The following is a 16,426-nucleotide window of genomic DNA, read 5'->3' as shown; positions in this document are numbered from 1 at the left end:
CAGTGATTCCTAGCCCTGTGACTGCAGGCAGGTTTTCTCACTTGGCAATTAGAGGAGGACCTCCCTCCCAGGGTTGGGGCAGGGGCTAACGAGGGCACACCTGGTGAACGGATCATAGCAGGCCTGGACCACACATCAGCGGTCCTTCAATTTGCTGGAAGCGGCACCTGCTTAAACCTGAGGCCATGCCAGGGACGGCCACTCACGCTGGTGGAGAATGGAAGGAAAATTACATGGAAAGGACCAGGATCTTCCTGAAACCCCTACAAGTGTTGAGAGGGGGGAGGGGCGGCTGGAGTCAGACAGTCTTGAGTCACTCTTGTTTTTTGTTTTTTTTTTTTAAGATTTTCTTTATTTATTTGTCAGAGAGAGGGAGAGAACAAGCAGAAGGAGCAGTAGAGCCAGAGGGAGAAGCAGGCTCCCTGCTTAGCAAGGAACCCAATGCGAGGCTCCATCCCAGAAGCCCCATATCATGACCCGAGCCGAAGGCAGGTGCTTAACCAAACTGAGCCACCTAGGCGTCCCTTCCTGGGTTTAGTACCTGCTGGGCTGCCTACCTGGTCCTGGGCGCTGGGAGTGCAGGTCTGAAGAGCTTGCTGAGCTGCAGGTTTCCCACGTGGAAAACAGAAGCATTTTCTTCCTTGCAAGGCAGATGCAAAAACCAAATGAGGTTTTTTTTTTTTTTTAAAGTATGTGAAAAACCTAGCTTATAGTAGTTCAACGACAGGAACTGTCGTAATTAAATAATTTTTTAATAAACATTAACATATAAATAATTACAAATAATTGAAATAATTAGACACTTAATTAAAAATCACTATCAGAATGTCATATTGTATCTGTCCTGTCATCATGTGCCGGGAAAACACGTATCTGCGTATGTTTTCAAAGAGAGAGCGTGGTGTGCATTCATGTCCACCACGGATAGTTCATTAAAGGTGGCTCAGGGCCGCACTTTCTCTCTGGCCCTGATCCTGCATTCTGGATTTGGGATTCTTTGTCCTCGGATTCCAGGTTCTGAAAAGGGTGAAGTTCCCGGGTATCGCCAGCAGGTGGCGCAGCGATCCTTTGCCAGGCTCTCCTGAAAAATCTCCTGAAAAATTCCAGGTTTGGAAGCCTGGGAAGTCAGAAGCTCTGGCAGGGTCAGCAGTTTATCTGGAAGTGTCCAGGAGGACGCACGATCTCAGTGAGGGGCATGAATGCTAGGGATGAGAGTCACAGCAGGAGAAAGAGTAAAAAAAAAAAAAAAATGTGTCCGTGAAAGGTACCCATGGGACTTGGGGAGGGACTCTGGCCCAAAGCCCACATTCTTGCCAAAACGTTAGTCGAGTGCTTACCTTGCGAGCCATGAACAGAGCACAGTGTGAAATCAGCCCCCTCAAGCAGCTCACAGTCTTACCGAGGAGTATGACACACGGACAAATGGCTAATACGAAATGTGAAAAGAACGGGACATCGTGCCACCATCTATCTTTCACCCCTATGCTCAGCCAAGCGCTTGGTGATACTCTTCCTGCTCTGCACACAAAGAAGCCGAGATTCAAGGGATTCACTCACTTCTCAAATTCACGAAGCTGAGAAACAACAGATTCAAGCCATGCCGCTCTATTTGAAATCACTACTCCTCCAGGAGAACAAGACAAAACAGCCCCGCTCCTTCAAAGAGCACCACTTGAGATTAGTCTCAGCAAGCGTTGTCAAGAAGATGGCGGGGGTGGGGGGGTGGGGGGGTGGGGGGGTGGGGGGGGTGGGGGGGGTGGGGGGGGTGGGGGGGGTGGAGGGGCCGCCTGGGTGGCTCAGTGGGTTAAGCCTCTGCCTTCTGCTCCGGTCATGATCTCAGGGTCCTGGGATCCAGCCCCGAACCGGGCTCTCTGCTCAGCAGGGAGCTTGGTTCCCGCCCCCCGCCTGCCCCTCTGCCTACTTGTGATTTCTCTCTCTCTCTCTGTCAAATAAATAAGTAAAATCTTAAAAAAACCCCCACAAACAAACATGGCGAGCACCCGCCACCGGGCTCAGGTGCCCCTCTTTCCCTCCTCCCTGCTGGCCCCTCCCACCTCCTGCTCACTGTTCACTCATTGACCAAGGCATCTGGCTCACCTTCACCACCATCTTCTGGTCACTCCAGCGGCTTCCCACAGCCACAGCCTGGCCGTGGTGATAACTGACAGTTCGGCTCTAGGGAGCACCAGTTCCCACGTCTCCCTGTTTACAGCGACTTGGCCTTGCAGCTGGTCGGCTCAAGTGCCCCCTTGCAGCTGCCGAAATTTGGTACAAGGAAATCTCACTGAACATGGCGTGAGGAGGCCAGCAGGGGGGGCTCTCACGTCCTGCCGTCGGTTGTCAATTGCAGACCCAACCGGAAGAATTAATTATCCGGCACGGGGACAGGCACTTGAGTTAGCTACCACTTCACTCTCCAGGCAGGAGGGAGAAAGGGTTCTCTCCTCCCCGCTCCCACAGCCCAGCCAATGGGAGACTGTCACAACTCAGCCAATGAAAAGCCACTGCACGTTGAACTCCCCGTTTACGCCAATGAACATTTTATCTGTAACAGCTCACCCACCTCCCCTGTTTCCTCTACGAAAGACCGTCCTCTCCTTTGTTTTGTGGAATTGCGTGGATTTTGCCACAGCCTGCTTCGCCCAAGTTGCCATTCTCTACCATTCCTGAATAAACCCATTTTTTTAAAGATTTTTTAAAAATTATTATTTATTTGACAGAGATCACAAGTAGGCAGAGAGGCAGACAGAGAGAGAGAGAGAGAGAGAGAGGGAAGCAGGCTCCCCACTGAGCAGAGAGCCCGATGTGGGACTCGATCCCAGGACCCTGAGATCATGCCCTGAGCCGAAGGCAGCGGCTCAACCCACTGAGCCACCCAGGTGCCCCTGAAAAAAACCATTTTTGACGGGAAGATAACTGACAGTTCTATTCTTAAGGTTAGCACAGCTATTCTTTGCTGTCCTGGGTCCCCTGACAGCTGGTCCAGCTTCTCCCTGAGGTCATCTCTCCTTGACTTCACTTCCTTCTTTCCCCAGCTTAGTTCCCATCATGTGGTGTATCCGCTACCCTTAAAGAACACCCGAAGCTCCCCCTCGTCCCACCCTGCTCCGTGGTACTGGCTTCTGCCTCGGATCACTTGTCTTTGCTGGTGACTGCATCCCGCAGCTGTGGTGGGAAACCTCTCCGCAGGGGAGCCGTTTGAAAGAGGAGGGAAGGCAATGGGCAATTCTGAACGGAGCTGAGGTGGTGCTCCTCGGAAGGCTTCCGAGTCCTCAGGGAGGGGAACGAGGGCACAGGCTCCCAGGGCTGAAGACTGTGGAGTGGCCCTGACATCTGCTTGAGAGAAGGGGGAGCACCCAAGGAGGAGCTTGGCGGTGTGGAGGGCCCCGGGGAGGATGTGGGCCCTGGATCTAAGATGGGACCAATTCTGGCGCTGTGACTTTCCTGTGTTATTACTTGGTTGCAGAGATGAACAACCAGTGTATCCAGGGCGGGGGTGGGGGAGGAGGTGTGCCAGGTGGTTCCAACAGAAAGCAGTAGGGATGTTGGGGATACTGGCCAAAGTGTTGGAGAATCTACAGACATTTCCAGAAGACCTGGCTTGAAAACCTGGTTGTTTACGGACTGTTTACCAAGCGGAAGCTTCCTGAGGGCAGGGCCTTGTTCTCCATGGAATCTTACCCTGTGGTGGGTCACTCCTTGAGCAGGCGAATTCAGATGATGAATCAAGAACCTCGGGAGTCTGGCAGCAGGACAGAAGGCCGTAGGAGAAAAGGTGCAGCTGCAGAAGGTGTCCGAAGGCACAGTTTCAGAGATGGGTCACTTCTGGAGATGACCTGCTCAGGACCCGAGGCCCTGAGGTCCTGTCAGGGGGGTGACTGATCCATCTCCATTTGCCCAGACCTTCCTGACTCTACCACTGAAAGCCCCGTGTCCTGGAGAACCCTCAGTCCTGGATAAATGGGCCGAGCGGTCTCTAAGTGGTGGACGGGAAAATCTCTGAGACGCTGGGATATCAGCTGGTCTATGAAAGTTGCAGGATTGATCACTCTTGCAGACCTGTGTCTTTTGTGTGTGTGTGTGTGTGCTACCCTTGATGTGGGACTCCTTGGGCATGTTTTCTCAGCAGTGAAAGGGAGCTTCTTCATAACCCTGAGCTCTAGGCATAACAGGTACACTAAAAATGGCAAATACTTCCAAGAGCAGGAATGCCAAAGTGTGGCTACATCAGCATTTTCAAGTCTGCAAGTTAAGTGCATCGTACTCAGAAGCTTAAAGAATCCTATTGACAAAGCTCCCCTGCTAATTGTTTTCTATTTAGTGGAAATTTAACTGCTGATGTATTATAATAATGTCTACTTTCTTAGGAATAGAATAATGTCAATTTGCAATATTACATGAAAGGACTATGTATAAATATCATAATTTTATTTAATTGAGCATGAGAATCATATCAAGAATGAAACAGTCTTTGGTTAAATAGACATGTCTAGTGTTGAAAATAGATTTCACACTCCACGTGCATTACATAGCATAGATAAACCATAGCTTCATTATAATTCAAATTTTCTAATAACAGACTTGCTGTTACAGCAATCAAATGTGCATCAATAAATTATTCTAGACATGTTTTATTTTCAGAGCAGTATTTGATGGTTAACTCATTAAAAGTGAAATACAGACTTTCTGAAAAAGTTGCAGAAATACAGTTCAACCAAAAAATAACTCTTTCCTAATGTGTCAATATATACAAGGTATATTGAAAAACATCAGAATTGAATGTTCTCTGTCAACATGACGGATATGTACAATCACTGTAAATAAAAACATGGGGGTCAGGATATAGTTATTGATAGAAACAAAAGAGTTCTTTCCCAGAATATTTAGGAATATTCCAGGAAGATTGCTGGGAGTACAGTTCTTTGCTATAAACCTCAGGGGAGAATCAGTATGTACAGACTCAGGTAACTGTAGCTTACTCAACATGATTATATCAGAAACTTGAAGATACCCTTCCTTTTTAAGTGTCCCACATAAAATCTATATAGAGATAAGTTGAATTCTTATTAATATGTATTAAATCTGAAGTTGAATACATTTAAGGAACCTTAAATCTTCTCCCTCTTTCACAGATGCATATGATTAAAAGTTAACCAAAGACAACCAATGTCTGTTCTGCTAGATTTTGGCATAGTTCAATTCTTTGTCTTCATTAGGGACTAACAAGAGATAGTATAAATGCCTTAACCTAAGCTAAACCTTTTATTTTGTTTGTATTAAACTTTTTACTCCAAGATAATTATGGATTCTGAGATAATTGCAGAAATCATAGATTCCCATGCAGTTTTAAGAAACAATAAAAAGACATCCTGTCTGCCTTTTACCCAGTTTCCCCCAAGGGTAATATCTTGCAAAACCATACTGTATCCCAGCCAGGATTTTGACATTGACACAATCAAGACACAGAACGTTTCCGTCCTAAGGATCCCTTGTGTCACTCGTCCTCTCCTCTACCCTCCTCTCTAGCAAGCTCTAATCTGTTCTCCATTTCTAGTATTTTGCATTTCAAGATGTATAAACGGAACTGTATGGCACGTAACCCTGTGGGATTGACTTTTCACTCAGCATCGTTCTCTCGAGAGTCATCCAAGTTGTTGCTCATATGGGAAATTATTTTTATTGCTGAGTAGTATTCCACGGCATGGATGTATCACATGTTTAACCAGCCACCCATTAAAGGACATCTGGTTGTTTACAGTTTTTGAATTTTATGAATAAAGCTGCTATGAACATTCATGCACAAGTGTTTGTGTGAACATAAGTTTCCATCTCTCTGGGATAAATGCCCAACAGTGCAATTGCTGAGTGGTATGGCAGCTGCATGTTTAGTTTTATAGGAAACTGCCAAGTGCTTCTGCAGAGTGGCTGTTCCATTTTACATTCCCACCAGCTCTGTATGGCTGAAGCAGTTTCTCTGCACCCTTGCTGATATCTGGTGTTGTTACTTGATCTTAGCAATTGTGTTGAGTGCACAGTGGTCTCTCTCTCACTGTGGTTCCAATTTTCAGTTCCCTAAGGATCAGTGATGTTGAGTGTCTTTTCATGGACTTATTTGCCATTTGTATATCCTCTCCAGTGGAGTGTTTGTATATTTCCTCCATTTTTTATTTGGATTTAAAAAAAATTGTTAAATTTTGTGAGTTCTCCATATATTCTAGGTATTAGTCATTTGTCAGATATGTGCTTGCAAATATTTTCTCTTAGGCTGTAGCCTGTCTTTTCATTCCCTTACTATGGTCTTTTTCAGAGCAAAAGTTTAAAATTTTGACGAATTTATCAAACTTTTCTTTATGGATTGTGCTTTTTGGCGTCAAATCAAAGTATTCTTGAGGCTTAGCCCTAGGTCCCTACAATTTTCTATTTTTTAAAAAAAAGTTTTTTACTTTTACATTTTATATTTAGGATTGTGAGTTCATTTTGAGTTCATTTTCATATAAAGTACAAGGTTTAGGCTGAGGTTTTATTTGCCTCTGGATATCCCATTGCTCTAACATTTATTGAAAAGACTATGCTCCCTCCAGTGAATTACTTTTGTACCTTTATACAAAACCCAACTGAGTATATTTGTGTGGTTCTTTCTCTAGATTTTCTGTGCTGTTCTATTGATCTATGTCTATGACTCCACCAATAAAAACCATACTGTCTTGATTACTGTAGCTATATAATAAATTTTTACATTGAATAGAGTGATTTCTCCTACTGATCTTTCTTTCATAAGAGTGTTTGAGCTATTTCAAGGTCTGTACCTTGGAATTTTTAGAAAAACTTGAATATATCTACGAGCTTTGCTGGAATTTTGACAGAAATTGCATTAAATCTGTAGATAAACCTGGGGAGAACTGACATCCTTGCTCCTTTGTGTCTTTTAATCCATGAACATGGTGTATCTCTTCACTTATTTAGGTCTTTGATTTCTTTCATTAGCATCTTTTAATTTTCAGCATATAGATCTTGTACATGTTTTGATAAATTTATACCAAAATATTTATTTTCTTTGGAGTGACTGTGAATGGTATTGTGCTTTTAATTTTGGTTTTCACATTGTTCATTGTTAATATTTAGAAATGTGATTACATTTTGTGGACTGACCTTGTATCCTGAAACCTTGCTGAGCCCACTAGTTCTATGAGTTTTCTTTTTTTTTTTTTTTATAGATTCTTTGGAATTTGCTATGCAGACAATCATGTCATCTGTAAACAGAGATAATTTTCTTTCTTTCTAATCATATGCATTTAATTTTTCTTGTTTATTTATAGAATTTCCTACACCCTTCAACATTTTCATCAATGTAAATTTCCAGAGATTTGCTGAAACATACTGGCCTGAATGGGGCCCATCATTCTTAAACAGATGCACTTTCAACACTCTTCTTATCATCCAACCTGTTTAGACCTCATTTCCTAACGTTTGGATAAATAACCGATAACATTCATTAGTGGTTATAAATGGCACCCACACTGCAAAGCCCCTTGAAGCAACAGAGAGGGCTTTAATGAGCTGAGTGGAACCTGATTATAAAAGCAAACTTAGCATACGAACATTATTCGTAAGACAGAATCTGGAGGTAGTGATGCCCAAAGAATTAAGTATGAGGTTGACTTATGAAATAGGTGGTTTATCCTTCCGGTTTTCCCCTCTTACCTCTAAACTGGGGGTAGCGAAAATTTTTAACTCAGAGATAGAAAGTACCATCAACGTGACCTTATTCTTATGTATTAGAAATTGTTATTGTTAGGAACTCTTTTGAGAACTGGATTTTGACAAAAAAAGAATTCTGTGCATCTTACTATGCTTTTAGTAACAGGCACTTAAAAAATATTTTGACATCTCAAACTCTGTTCATGTCTTAATATTTAAAATAAAAGTATAACCGTTAATAACGTGTTACTTATTTAGGAAATGTAAATTTCCTACAAATAGTGTCATGTTTTGATGTTATACAACACACCTAACCCACCACAGAGGGTTCATAGCCATTATAAAAAGTTGGAAAACTGGGTACTGCTAGATTTTTACAGACTTCAATGTAAGAGGTCTTGGATGTACACACATAGGTCCTCTATAGGCCTTAGATGTGTACTTGGGTACAATGTTGTTTCTTGCAAAACCAGGAGCTCCTGCATATAATTTGTAAAAATTTACATCTGTAGTAAGAATCAAATTTCAGAGACTTTTTTTTTTTTTTTTGGTAGTTAACAGTGACAAATTAGCGACAGGCATGTTAATCCTCACTTTACTGATTTTGCTGATTCAATGACCCCCGTGCATTTCAGTGACTCTCTTGCCTTGTTCTCAAGATTGGAAATCATCTAAGTATTGCTCCATCCATGGTGTGTGGTGAGTCAGAGCCTGGGACGCTGATTTAGCTTGTCTGACCCCAGTTTCCTTGTCTGTAAGTGGCAACGATGATATGAGTCTCGTTGGTTGTACGGCTGACAGGAGATGACCCTGCCAAGGGCCTGGTCCCAGGCTGGGCAGGGAGTGTGCCTTCAATTACCGCCTTCTTTGCTTCCTTGTACATGGTCCTTGCTTCCTTACCTCCCCCCTCTCCTCCCTACACGCCACAGAATGAGATGCTTCTTATTTTGGATGCCACTCCTCATGCCTAAGGGACGGGAACCCTCCGTCAGAAGCATTAGCCGTGGGGATCTGGGGAGCTTGGTGCTGAAGCCATCCCACTCCACGAATGAATCACCACGGCCAGCTTACACAGAATGCGGCTGTGCTCAGGGCTCTGTGTTCTCACGCAGTTTGTCAGGTTACAGTGGGACCAAGGCTTCCTAAGTGACCAGGACATTCTAGCAAATGGGATTTGATAATGCATCTGCAGTCTGGTAAGTAGCACGATGAGGACTCCAAAGACAACCCGTCCTGCGTGCTCACCCCAAACGCAAGACCGCGGCCGTGTGATGCAGGTTTAGCTCATTCGTGCTCCCCGTGAGCTTCGAATCAAGACTGCTTTGGGCGGAGCAAGCAACAAAAATACACTCACAATACAATGCAATCACATGGCACACACATTTTTTTTTTTTTTTTTGGTCCTAAGGAATGGAACGGCAACTGTCTCCACGTGTCACTTTGACAACCAACGATGATTCCCTAGTCGGTGAGACCGGGTGGAATAAGATACAAACAGAGGTTATATATATATGTGTACCTGCGTGAGCTGGGGGTTTGCAAATGACCACTCCAATCTCCAGCCTGGCACGGGGTTCCCCGGTCACCCTCTCTCGTTCTGCGGGGAGGGTGACAGGGCGGCTGGGAAGCCGGCAATGGACAGACAGCTGTCAGGCTCCGGCGGGCAGTGCCACGGAGAAGGTTTTCGTTTCCCGCAAACCCCGAGGACCTTCTTACCGCCATCAGGCCTTTCTTGGGGCTGCTTTGAAGTACTCCTCCTTGGAAATGTCGGCTACTCCTCCATACCATTTCTGCAGCCAGATATGTTCTACCTTCATCTTCATAAAGAACCATTCATACTGACGAGGCCACTTCCTCATCACGGGGTGTCTGCAGAAGTAAAGGAGAGGTCACAAGACAGCAGTTCCCGTCAGCGGCTGGGCCCTCCTGGGGTCCTGGTCCCGACTCCGCAGCACCAGCCAGGTCATCAGGCCTCCGGACCCCAGGCCTTTTCTGGGCTGAGGCTAGAGGCAGAAGCCAGGGAACCGGGGATCGGGTGGGGGACAGCCTCAGGAAGGCAGGAAACGGCCACCTCCACGGAGGGGCAAACCAGCCTTGTTCAAACCCCAGGTGGGTGGCGGATGAGCTCTGAGGCTTCACGGGCCATCTGCCCTCTCAAACCCTGGTCTCCTTACTGGTCAGGGGGGATGACGGTGGCCGGGTCATGGGGCCGAGTGGGCAGCAGACCACATGCATATAGGGAGCACTTGCACAGGGCGAGGGCTCGGCGAACATGGTTGCTGATAGCAGGAAACATCAAGAAAGGCTTTCTGCATCTCTGTATGGAAATTCAAAAGAATCGCGAGACCCTGAAACAGCTGCTGGCGGGAAGATTCCCACTCCTGCCGCAGGCTTAGAACCACTGAACCAAGGGGAGGGTCAGCCGGAAAGGACAGGGTCCGTCACTCTCCACATTCTACTTACTGACTGGCTTTCTCCCTCATGTGAAGAACGCATGTGTTCTTCTTAAGGGCAGGCACTGGGCTCACTTCTTTTGAACTCATAAAAATAAAAAATTAGATTTCTATCTCAAGATGCCAGAAACAAAACTTGAAGGCCAAGCGCAGACTGGGAAGGCTATTTGCAACAACGGAGATGTGATAATAGGCTGATGGCCTTTTGCAAGAGACAGTTTGTTTTGAAGTAACTGTAAACACCCAGAGAGGTTGCAAGTACAGTACAACGAACTCTTTTTTTTCCCCAAACCACTCGAAGTGCAGTTGCTGATCTAATGCCCCAACACTCCAAATACTTGTGCCGTCAAGAGAATAAAAGGATTTGTTGTTACAAAAAGCAAATGCATTTTGTACTTGGAACTGGAACACATTTTGGCACCTGCAAGTGTGGGGCAGGTTTAAGAATTCCTAATCCAGGGACGCCTGGGTGGCTCAGTTGGTTAAGTGGCTGCCTTCGGCTCAGGTCATGATCCCAGCGTCCTGGGATCGAGTCCCACATCGGGCTCCTTGCTCCACAGGGAGCCTGCTTCTCCCTCTGCCACTCTGTCTGCCTGTGCTTACTCTCTCTCTCTCTGACAAATAAATAAATAAAATCTTTAAAAAAAAAAAAAAAAAGAATTCCTAATCCAGGGGCCACTGGCTTTGCGTGCAGGCAGTGAGTGGCAGGTGGAGGGAACTCGGGGAGACTCACAGTGGGGCCTTAGAAGAATGGAAAGACAAGGTTGGTGGAAGTGGGAGGTAAAGGGGCCCAAAAACACAGTGTTAAAAAATGTGTCAACATAGTGCCTGCCATAATGCAGAAAGCAGGAAATGAATTTAATAAACCCAGTGATCTACCCAAGATTTTGGCCTCTTCTCACTGCCTACCATAACACGAAAAGAGGAGTGTTTAGAAATAAAGAGGACTTTATACAGATAAATAGAGTTCAGGGGCACCTGGGTAGCTGAGTTGTTAAGCATCTGCCTTCTGCTCAGGTCATGATGCCAGGGTCCTGGGATCAAGCCCGGCATCGGTACTGGCATCGGGCTCCCTGCTCAGTGGGGAGCCTGCTTCTCCCTCTCCTACTCCCCCTGCTTGTGTTCCCTCTTTCACTGTCTCTCTCTCTGTGTCATATAAATAAAATATTTAAATATATGTGTGTGTGTGTGTGTGTGTGTATCTCACATGCACACACACACACACACAAAACGAGGGTTCTTTTCTCAACCTATGTTCTGAAAATCCTGCATTCATATTGATGTATCCAATCGCAATCCAATTCCAGAGTTCATTCCCATTTTCTCTGTTTATGTGTGTGAACCCCTTTTCCATGGCAGTGGGCAACCACACTTCCCCTCTCCTTTCTACTTATTTTACTTATTTAATGGTTCCCCTGTATGGAAAATCTTCCCTTCTCCTTCTCCGTGGGGCTGTGGGTGGCGTTCCCAATTTACCACCTGCTGTCATGTCACTCTTCCACGAACTTAGACAAAGCATTAATCTGCCTGTTTTCATCACCTGCACTCCGGGGAGGATACCTGCTTCTCCTTGGCCCAGCTCTGACCTTCCACTCCAGGTGGCCCCTACATGGACATCCCCCTCACTCCAGCAACCCCCCAGACCACCCCTCCCTGCCCACACCCTCCTCCCCCCTTCCCAAGCTCTGCCCTCTTGCTCAATTGACCCCTAGAGCCCTGATTCTTCAACTTCAAGATCTTTTTTTTCTTTTTTTAAGATTTTATTTTTTTATTTGTCAGGGAGGGAGACAGAGAGAACTAGCAGGGGGAGGGGCAGGCAGAGGGAGAAGCAGGCTCCCAAGCACTGAGGAGGGAGCTCAAAATGGGACTCGATTCCAGGACCCCTGGATCATGACCTGAGCTGAAGGCAGATGCTTAACCAACTGAGTCACCCAGGCGTCCCTCAATTTCAAGATTCTTAAACTTCAACTTAAACAGTGAATTTCTGGGCAAACCGACTTTCAAGCATATACAAACCTTGAAAACATGGCTTGCTTGGCAAATTCCACTTCTTCTGGAGACACTGCGATCATTTGGCCGGTGAGCGTCAGGCGGGCGCATCGGGGGTCTTCCGGGTCGACTATGTTTTTTCTGCACTCAAAGAACGTTTTTCACATGTTAAAAGATGATAGAATGTCAGCCTGAAATACCAAAGATTTCATTAAAAATGAAAAATAGTCACGTCGTGGGTCATACCATATGGGTTTTTAGATTGTGTGTGATTCCTTTAACATACTATGACGCGGGCCACGTGGAAGGTGTGTTTGGGTGAGTTACACTCCGGTCTGCACCCTCGGGGCAGCAAACACCCGGAGTACTCTCATGCAGGGCCACGTACCAGCCCGGTACTCTGTAAGACCGTGGTTGGGAGCCGCTGTCCAGAATCATGACGCTGCTTTGCACACCTCTAGGGAGTGCCACTCGCTTAAATACACTTTGAGGGGTACTCCTAAATAAGGCAGTGGTGACCAAGGTGAAGGTTTTCAGACATCACTATCAGAAGGAGGAGGTTCTTTGCTCCACATAAGGCACGCAGGAAACAATAAGAACGTTAGTGTGACTGCACGTGTGACTGCTTGCTGGAAGTGCTCCCGCAGTGGCAGAATTCTTCTAAGACTTGCTTTCATTGAAGGAGTCACCTGGCAGTGAGGGTGTATTTTGTTTCCTGGATATGACTCCTTCTCTGGAGAAACAGAATGCTGAAAGAATATGACATGATATGGTATGACATCTAATATAATTCTCCTAATTAAAAATTCTCATTAGGGTCGCCAGATAAAATATTATATGACACATAGTTATGTGAGAAAATTATTTGTTGTTTATCTAAAATTTAATTTTTTACAGCTTTACATATATATATATATATAATTTTTTTTTTACATAAATGTCACCCTTTCAAAGTACACCATGGAGGGTTGTTAGGATACTCAGTGTTGTGCAACCATCACCGTAACTGAATTTTAGAACATTTTTATCACCCCCCCAAAAAACCCTAGCACCCACTAGCAGTTATTCCTCACTCCCGAACCTGCACCCCATCCCAAGAAACCGCTGGTCTTCTCTTCATCTCTAGAGATGTGCCTGTTTTGCCAGGACAGACGGAATCTGTCTTTGTGACTATCTTCTCTCACTTAGCATCATGACTTCAAGGGTCATCCATGCTGTAGCTTGAATTAGTATTTCATTTTTTTTATTGTGGAATATTATCGCCTTGTATGGCTAGACCACATTGTGTTTATCCATTCATCAGCTGACGGCCATCTGGGTTGTTCCTGCTTTCGGGTCATTACAAATGCGGCCACGCGCGCGTGCGCACGTGTTTTTTGTGGACATGTTGTTCAGCGGTGGAACTGTGAGAAAGGCAATCGCCAAGGTTACGTTTAACTCTGTGCGGAATGGCAGAACTGTTTTCCAAAGCAGCTGTGCTATTTACCTTCCCACCAGCAGTATGCCAGGCTGGTTCCTCCGCATCTCCGCCAACACCTGTCTTGGTCTGTATTTTTCCTTCCAGCCAGTTGAGTGAATATGAAGCCGTACCTCACTGTGGTTTTTGTTTGCGTTTCCCTATTGGCTAATGATACTGGCCATCTTTTCATGTGCTTATTGGCCATGTGTATATCTTGGCAGAAATGTCTGTTCAAATCCTATGCCTGTTTTAATTTGGACTTGATGAGAAAATTTTTTAAAAATTTTCATCAAGTCCTAATTACCTATTTTGCTTTTGTTTCCATTTATAATTTTTAAAAAAACTCCCAGCAACCTAGGGCAAAGGATATTTATCAAAATCCTACACATATGTTATGTCTCATGAAAAAAGACAAGCATGTCCATATTACTAGATATTGTGGGTTTTGTCATAAGACAAGAAATAGAAATAGGTATAAAGGTTGGGAAATAATAAAGTTATAGTTATTCACAAAGGATATGACTGTATACAAAGGAAAATGCAAGAGAATTCACACTCAGAACATTAGTATTGAAGAGAAAGATCAGCAAGATTATTGAATTCAAGGACAATGATTATAAAACAACTGCATTACAAGCAAATACTTATAAGCAAAAAACTATCTTTAAATATTAGAAAGTACATAAGAAAGGGGCTCCTGGGTGGCTCAGTCGGCTGAGCGTCTACCTTCGGCCCAGGTCATGACCCCAGGGTACTGGGTTCGAGCCCTGTATCGGACTCCCTGCTCAGTGGGAAGACTGTTTCTCCCTCTCCCTCTGCTGCTCCCCTGCTTGTGCTCTCTCTGACAAATAAATAAATAAAATCTTTTTTAAAAAAAGTATATGAGATGGCAACAAAACCTCTAAAATACCTAGAGATAAATTTAACAAAAATTTTGTAATACCTTGGTGGAAAAAATTATGACTTTATTGAAATGCATAAATGGTCTAAATAAAGAGAGAGTTATCCCATATGCATGAATGGGAAAGCCCAATTAAATAGGGATGTCAATTTTCCCAGAATTAATCTTTATAGATGAGGTAATTTTAATTCAAATTATTTTTTTCCTTAAAATATTTTATTTATTTATTTGTCAAAGAGAGAGACAGAGAGAGAGAGCAAGCACACAAGCAGGCAGAGGGAGAAGCAGGCTCCCTGCTAAGCAGGACCCTGAGATCATGACCCGAACCGAAGGCAGACGCTTAACAGACTGAGCCTCACAGGCGTCCTTCTACTGAAATTCTGATTTTTTAAAAAGATTTTATTTTTTAAATAATCTCTACATTGAATGTGCAGCTTGAACCCACGACCCTGAGATCCAGAGTCATGTGCTCCTCCTGACTAAGCTGTCCAGGTGCTCCCAGTTCTACTATTTGTTAAATAAAACTAAACAAGCTGAATCTAAACTTCACCTGGGATAACAAAGGTCTGAGAATAGTCAAAACCATGATAAAGACAAGCAATATGGTGAGGGGTTTCCTCTACCAAGTAGCAAGCCCCACTGTAGAGCCGTATTAATTAAGGCAGTGGGTACAAGTGCAAGGACAGGCCCAGGGAACAGACTGGAAGATCCAGAAATAGATCCATACTTTTATGTTACTTGACATATGACAAAAACTGAATTAGAAATTAGCAGGTGAGGTTCTAATTATTTGATAAATAGTGCTGAAAAAAATGGTTATCTGTATGAACAAAATCTAAAAATAGATCCCTATATCACACCTTGTATGAGTAAATTCTACATTTGAATGATTTAAATGTATAAAGCAAAGCCCTAATACTTTTTAAAGAAATATTTTATTTATTTATTGGAGATAGAGTGAGAGCAAGTGAGCGAGACAGCACAGGCAGGGGGAGCGGCAGAGGAAGAGGGAGAAGCAGGCTCTCGACTGAGTAAGGAGCCTGACGCGGGGTTCGATCCCAGGACCCTGGGATCATGACCTGAACTGAAGGCAAATGCTTAACTGACTGAAGCCACCCAGGCACCCTAGCCCTAGGACTTTAAGGACAAAATCTTTATGACTTCAGGGTTGGAAAGAATTTCTTAAGCAAGACGAAAAATGCACAAGCCACAAAGGTAGATGAATATGACTTATTAAAATGTAAATTCTTCCTTAATAAAAGACTTCGTAAGTCAGCAAGGGATTAAGTCTGCTCATTTCCACGAGCTTTTCTTATTCTATCAGTGAGCGTGGTAGGCACAATTCTGGGACGGCCTCTGTCATCTCTACCCCTAGTGCGCCACCCTGTACATTCCCTTCTCCTAGAGTGTGGGCAGGAGATGGCCCTCACTTTGAGCCAAAAGAATATGGCAAAGGTGAAGGGATGATAAGCCCATGCTTATAAGGTGTCATGCCAGTGAGAGAGACTTAGAGACTGTGGGAGAGACAGAGACTGTCTTACCCGTGGGAGAGACTCTCTTGCTGGCCTTGAAGAGGTCAGCTGCTGGGAGGCGACCTTCCCTGGCTGTGGAGGGGACTGTGGTGGCTTCTGGGAGCTGTGGCCTCAGTCCTACAACCACAAGGAACTGAACTGTACCACAGGGAACTAACACTCACAGGGAACCAGAGCTCCATAATGGGATGCAGCCCCACTGACATCTTGCTTGTACCCTGAGCAGAGGACATGTCCAGAATGGTGACCCCCAGAAACTGAGCTAACAGCTCCCTGCTATTCTAAGTCCCTGAGCTTGGGTTAATTTGTTGCATAGCACAGGGAATTAATACAGTGCATTTGTTCAAACTGTAATATACTTTTTAAAGATTTTTATTTATTTGATAGCAAAAAA

General features: G+C 44.6%; 1 protein-coding gene across 1 annotated transcript in view; it reads right to left on the bottom strand.

Moving 5' to 3' along the window:
* Positions 1-8,247: 8,247 nt before the first annotated feature.
* CREG2 (cellular repressor of E1A stimulated genes 2) overlaps positions 8,248-16,426 on the bottom strand; it is a 32,189-nt gene continuing 24,010 nt past the window's right edge. Inside the window, exons 3-4 of the mRNA XM_080814143.1 lie at positions 12,168-12,281; positions 8,248-9,567 (exon numbers count right to left, since the gene is read on the bottom strand). Of these exons, the coding sequence (XP_080670269.1) occupies positions 9,420-9,567; positions 12,168-12,281 (262 nt within the window). The 3' untranslated portion in view covers positions 8,248-9,419. The remainder of the gene's footprint in view (positions 9,568-12,167; positions 12,282-16,426) is intronic.

This window comes from Martes martes (assembly GCF_963455335.1).
Source record: "Martes martes genome assembly, chromosome: 9".
In the NCBI taxonomy this organism is placed as follows: Eukaryota; Metazoa; Chordata; class Mammalia; order Carnivora; family Mustelidae; genus Martes; species Martes martes.
This window is presented reverse-complemented; position numbering and strand designations above follow the sequence as displayed.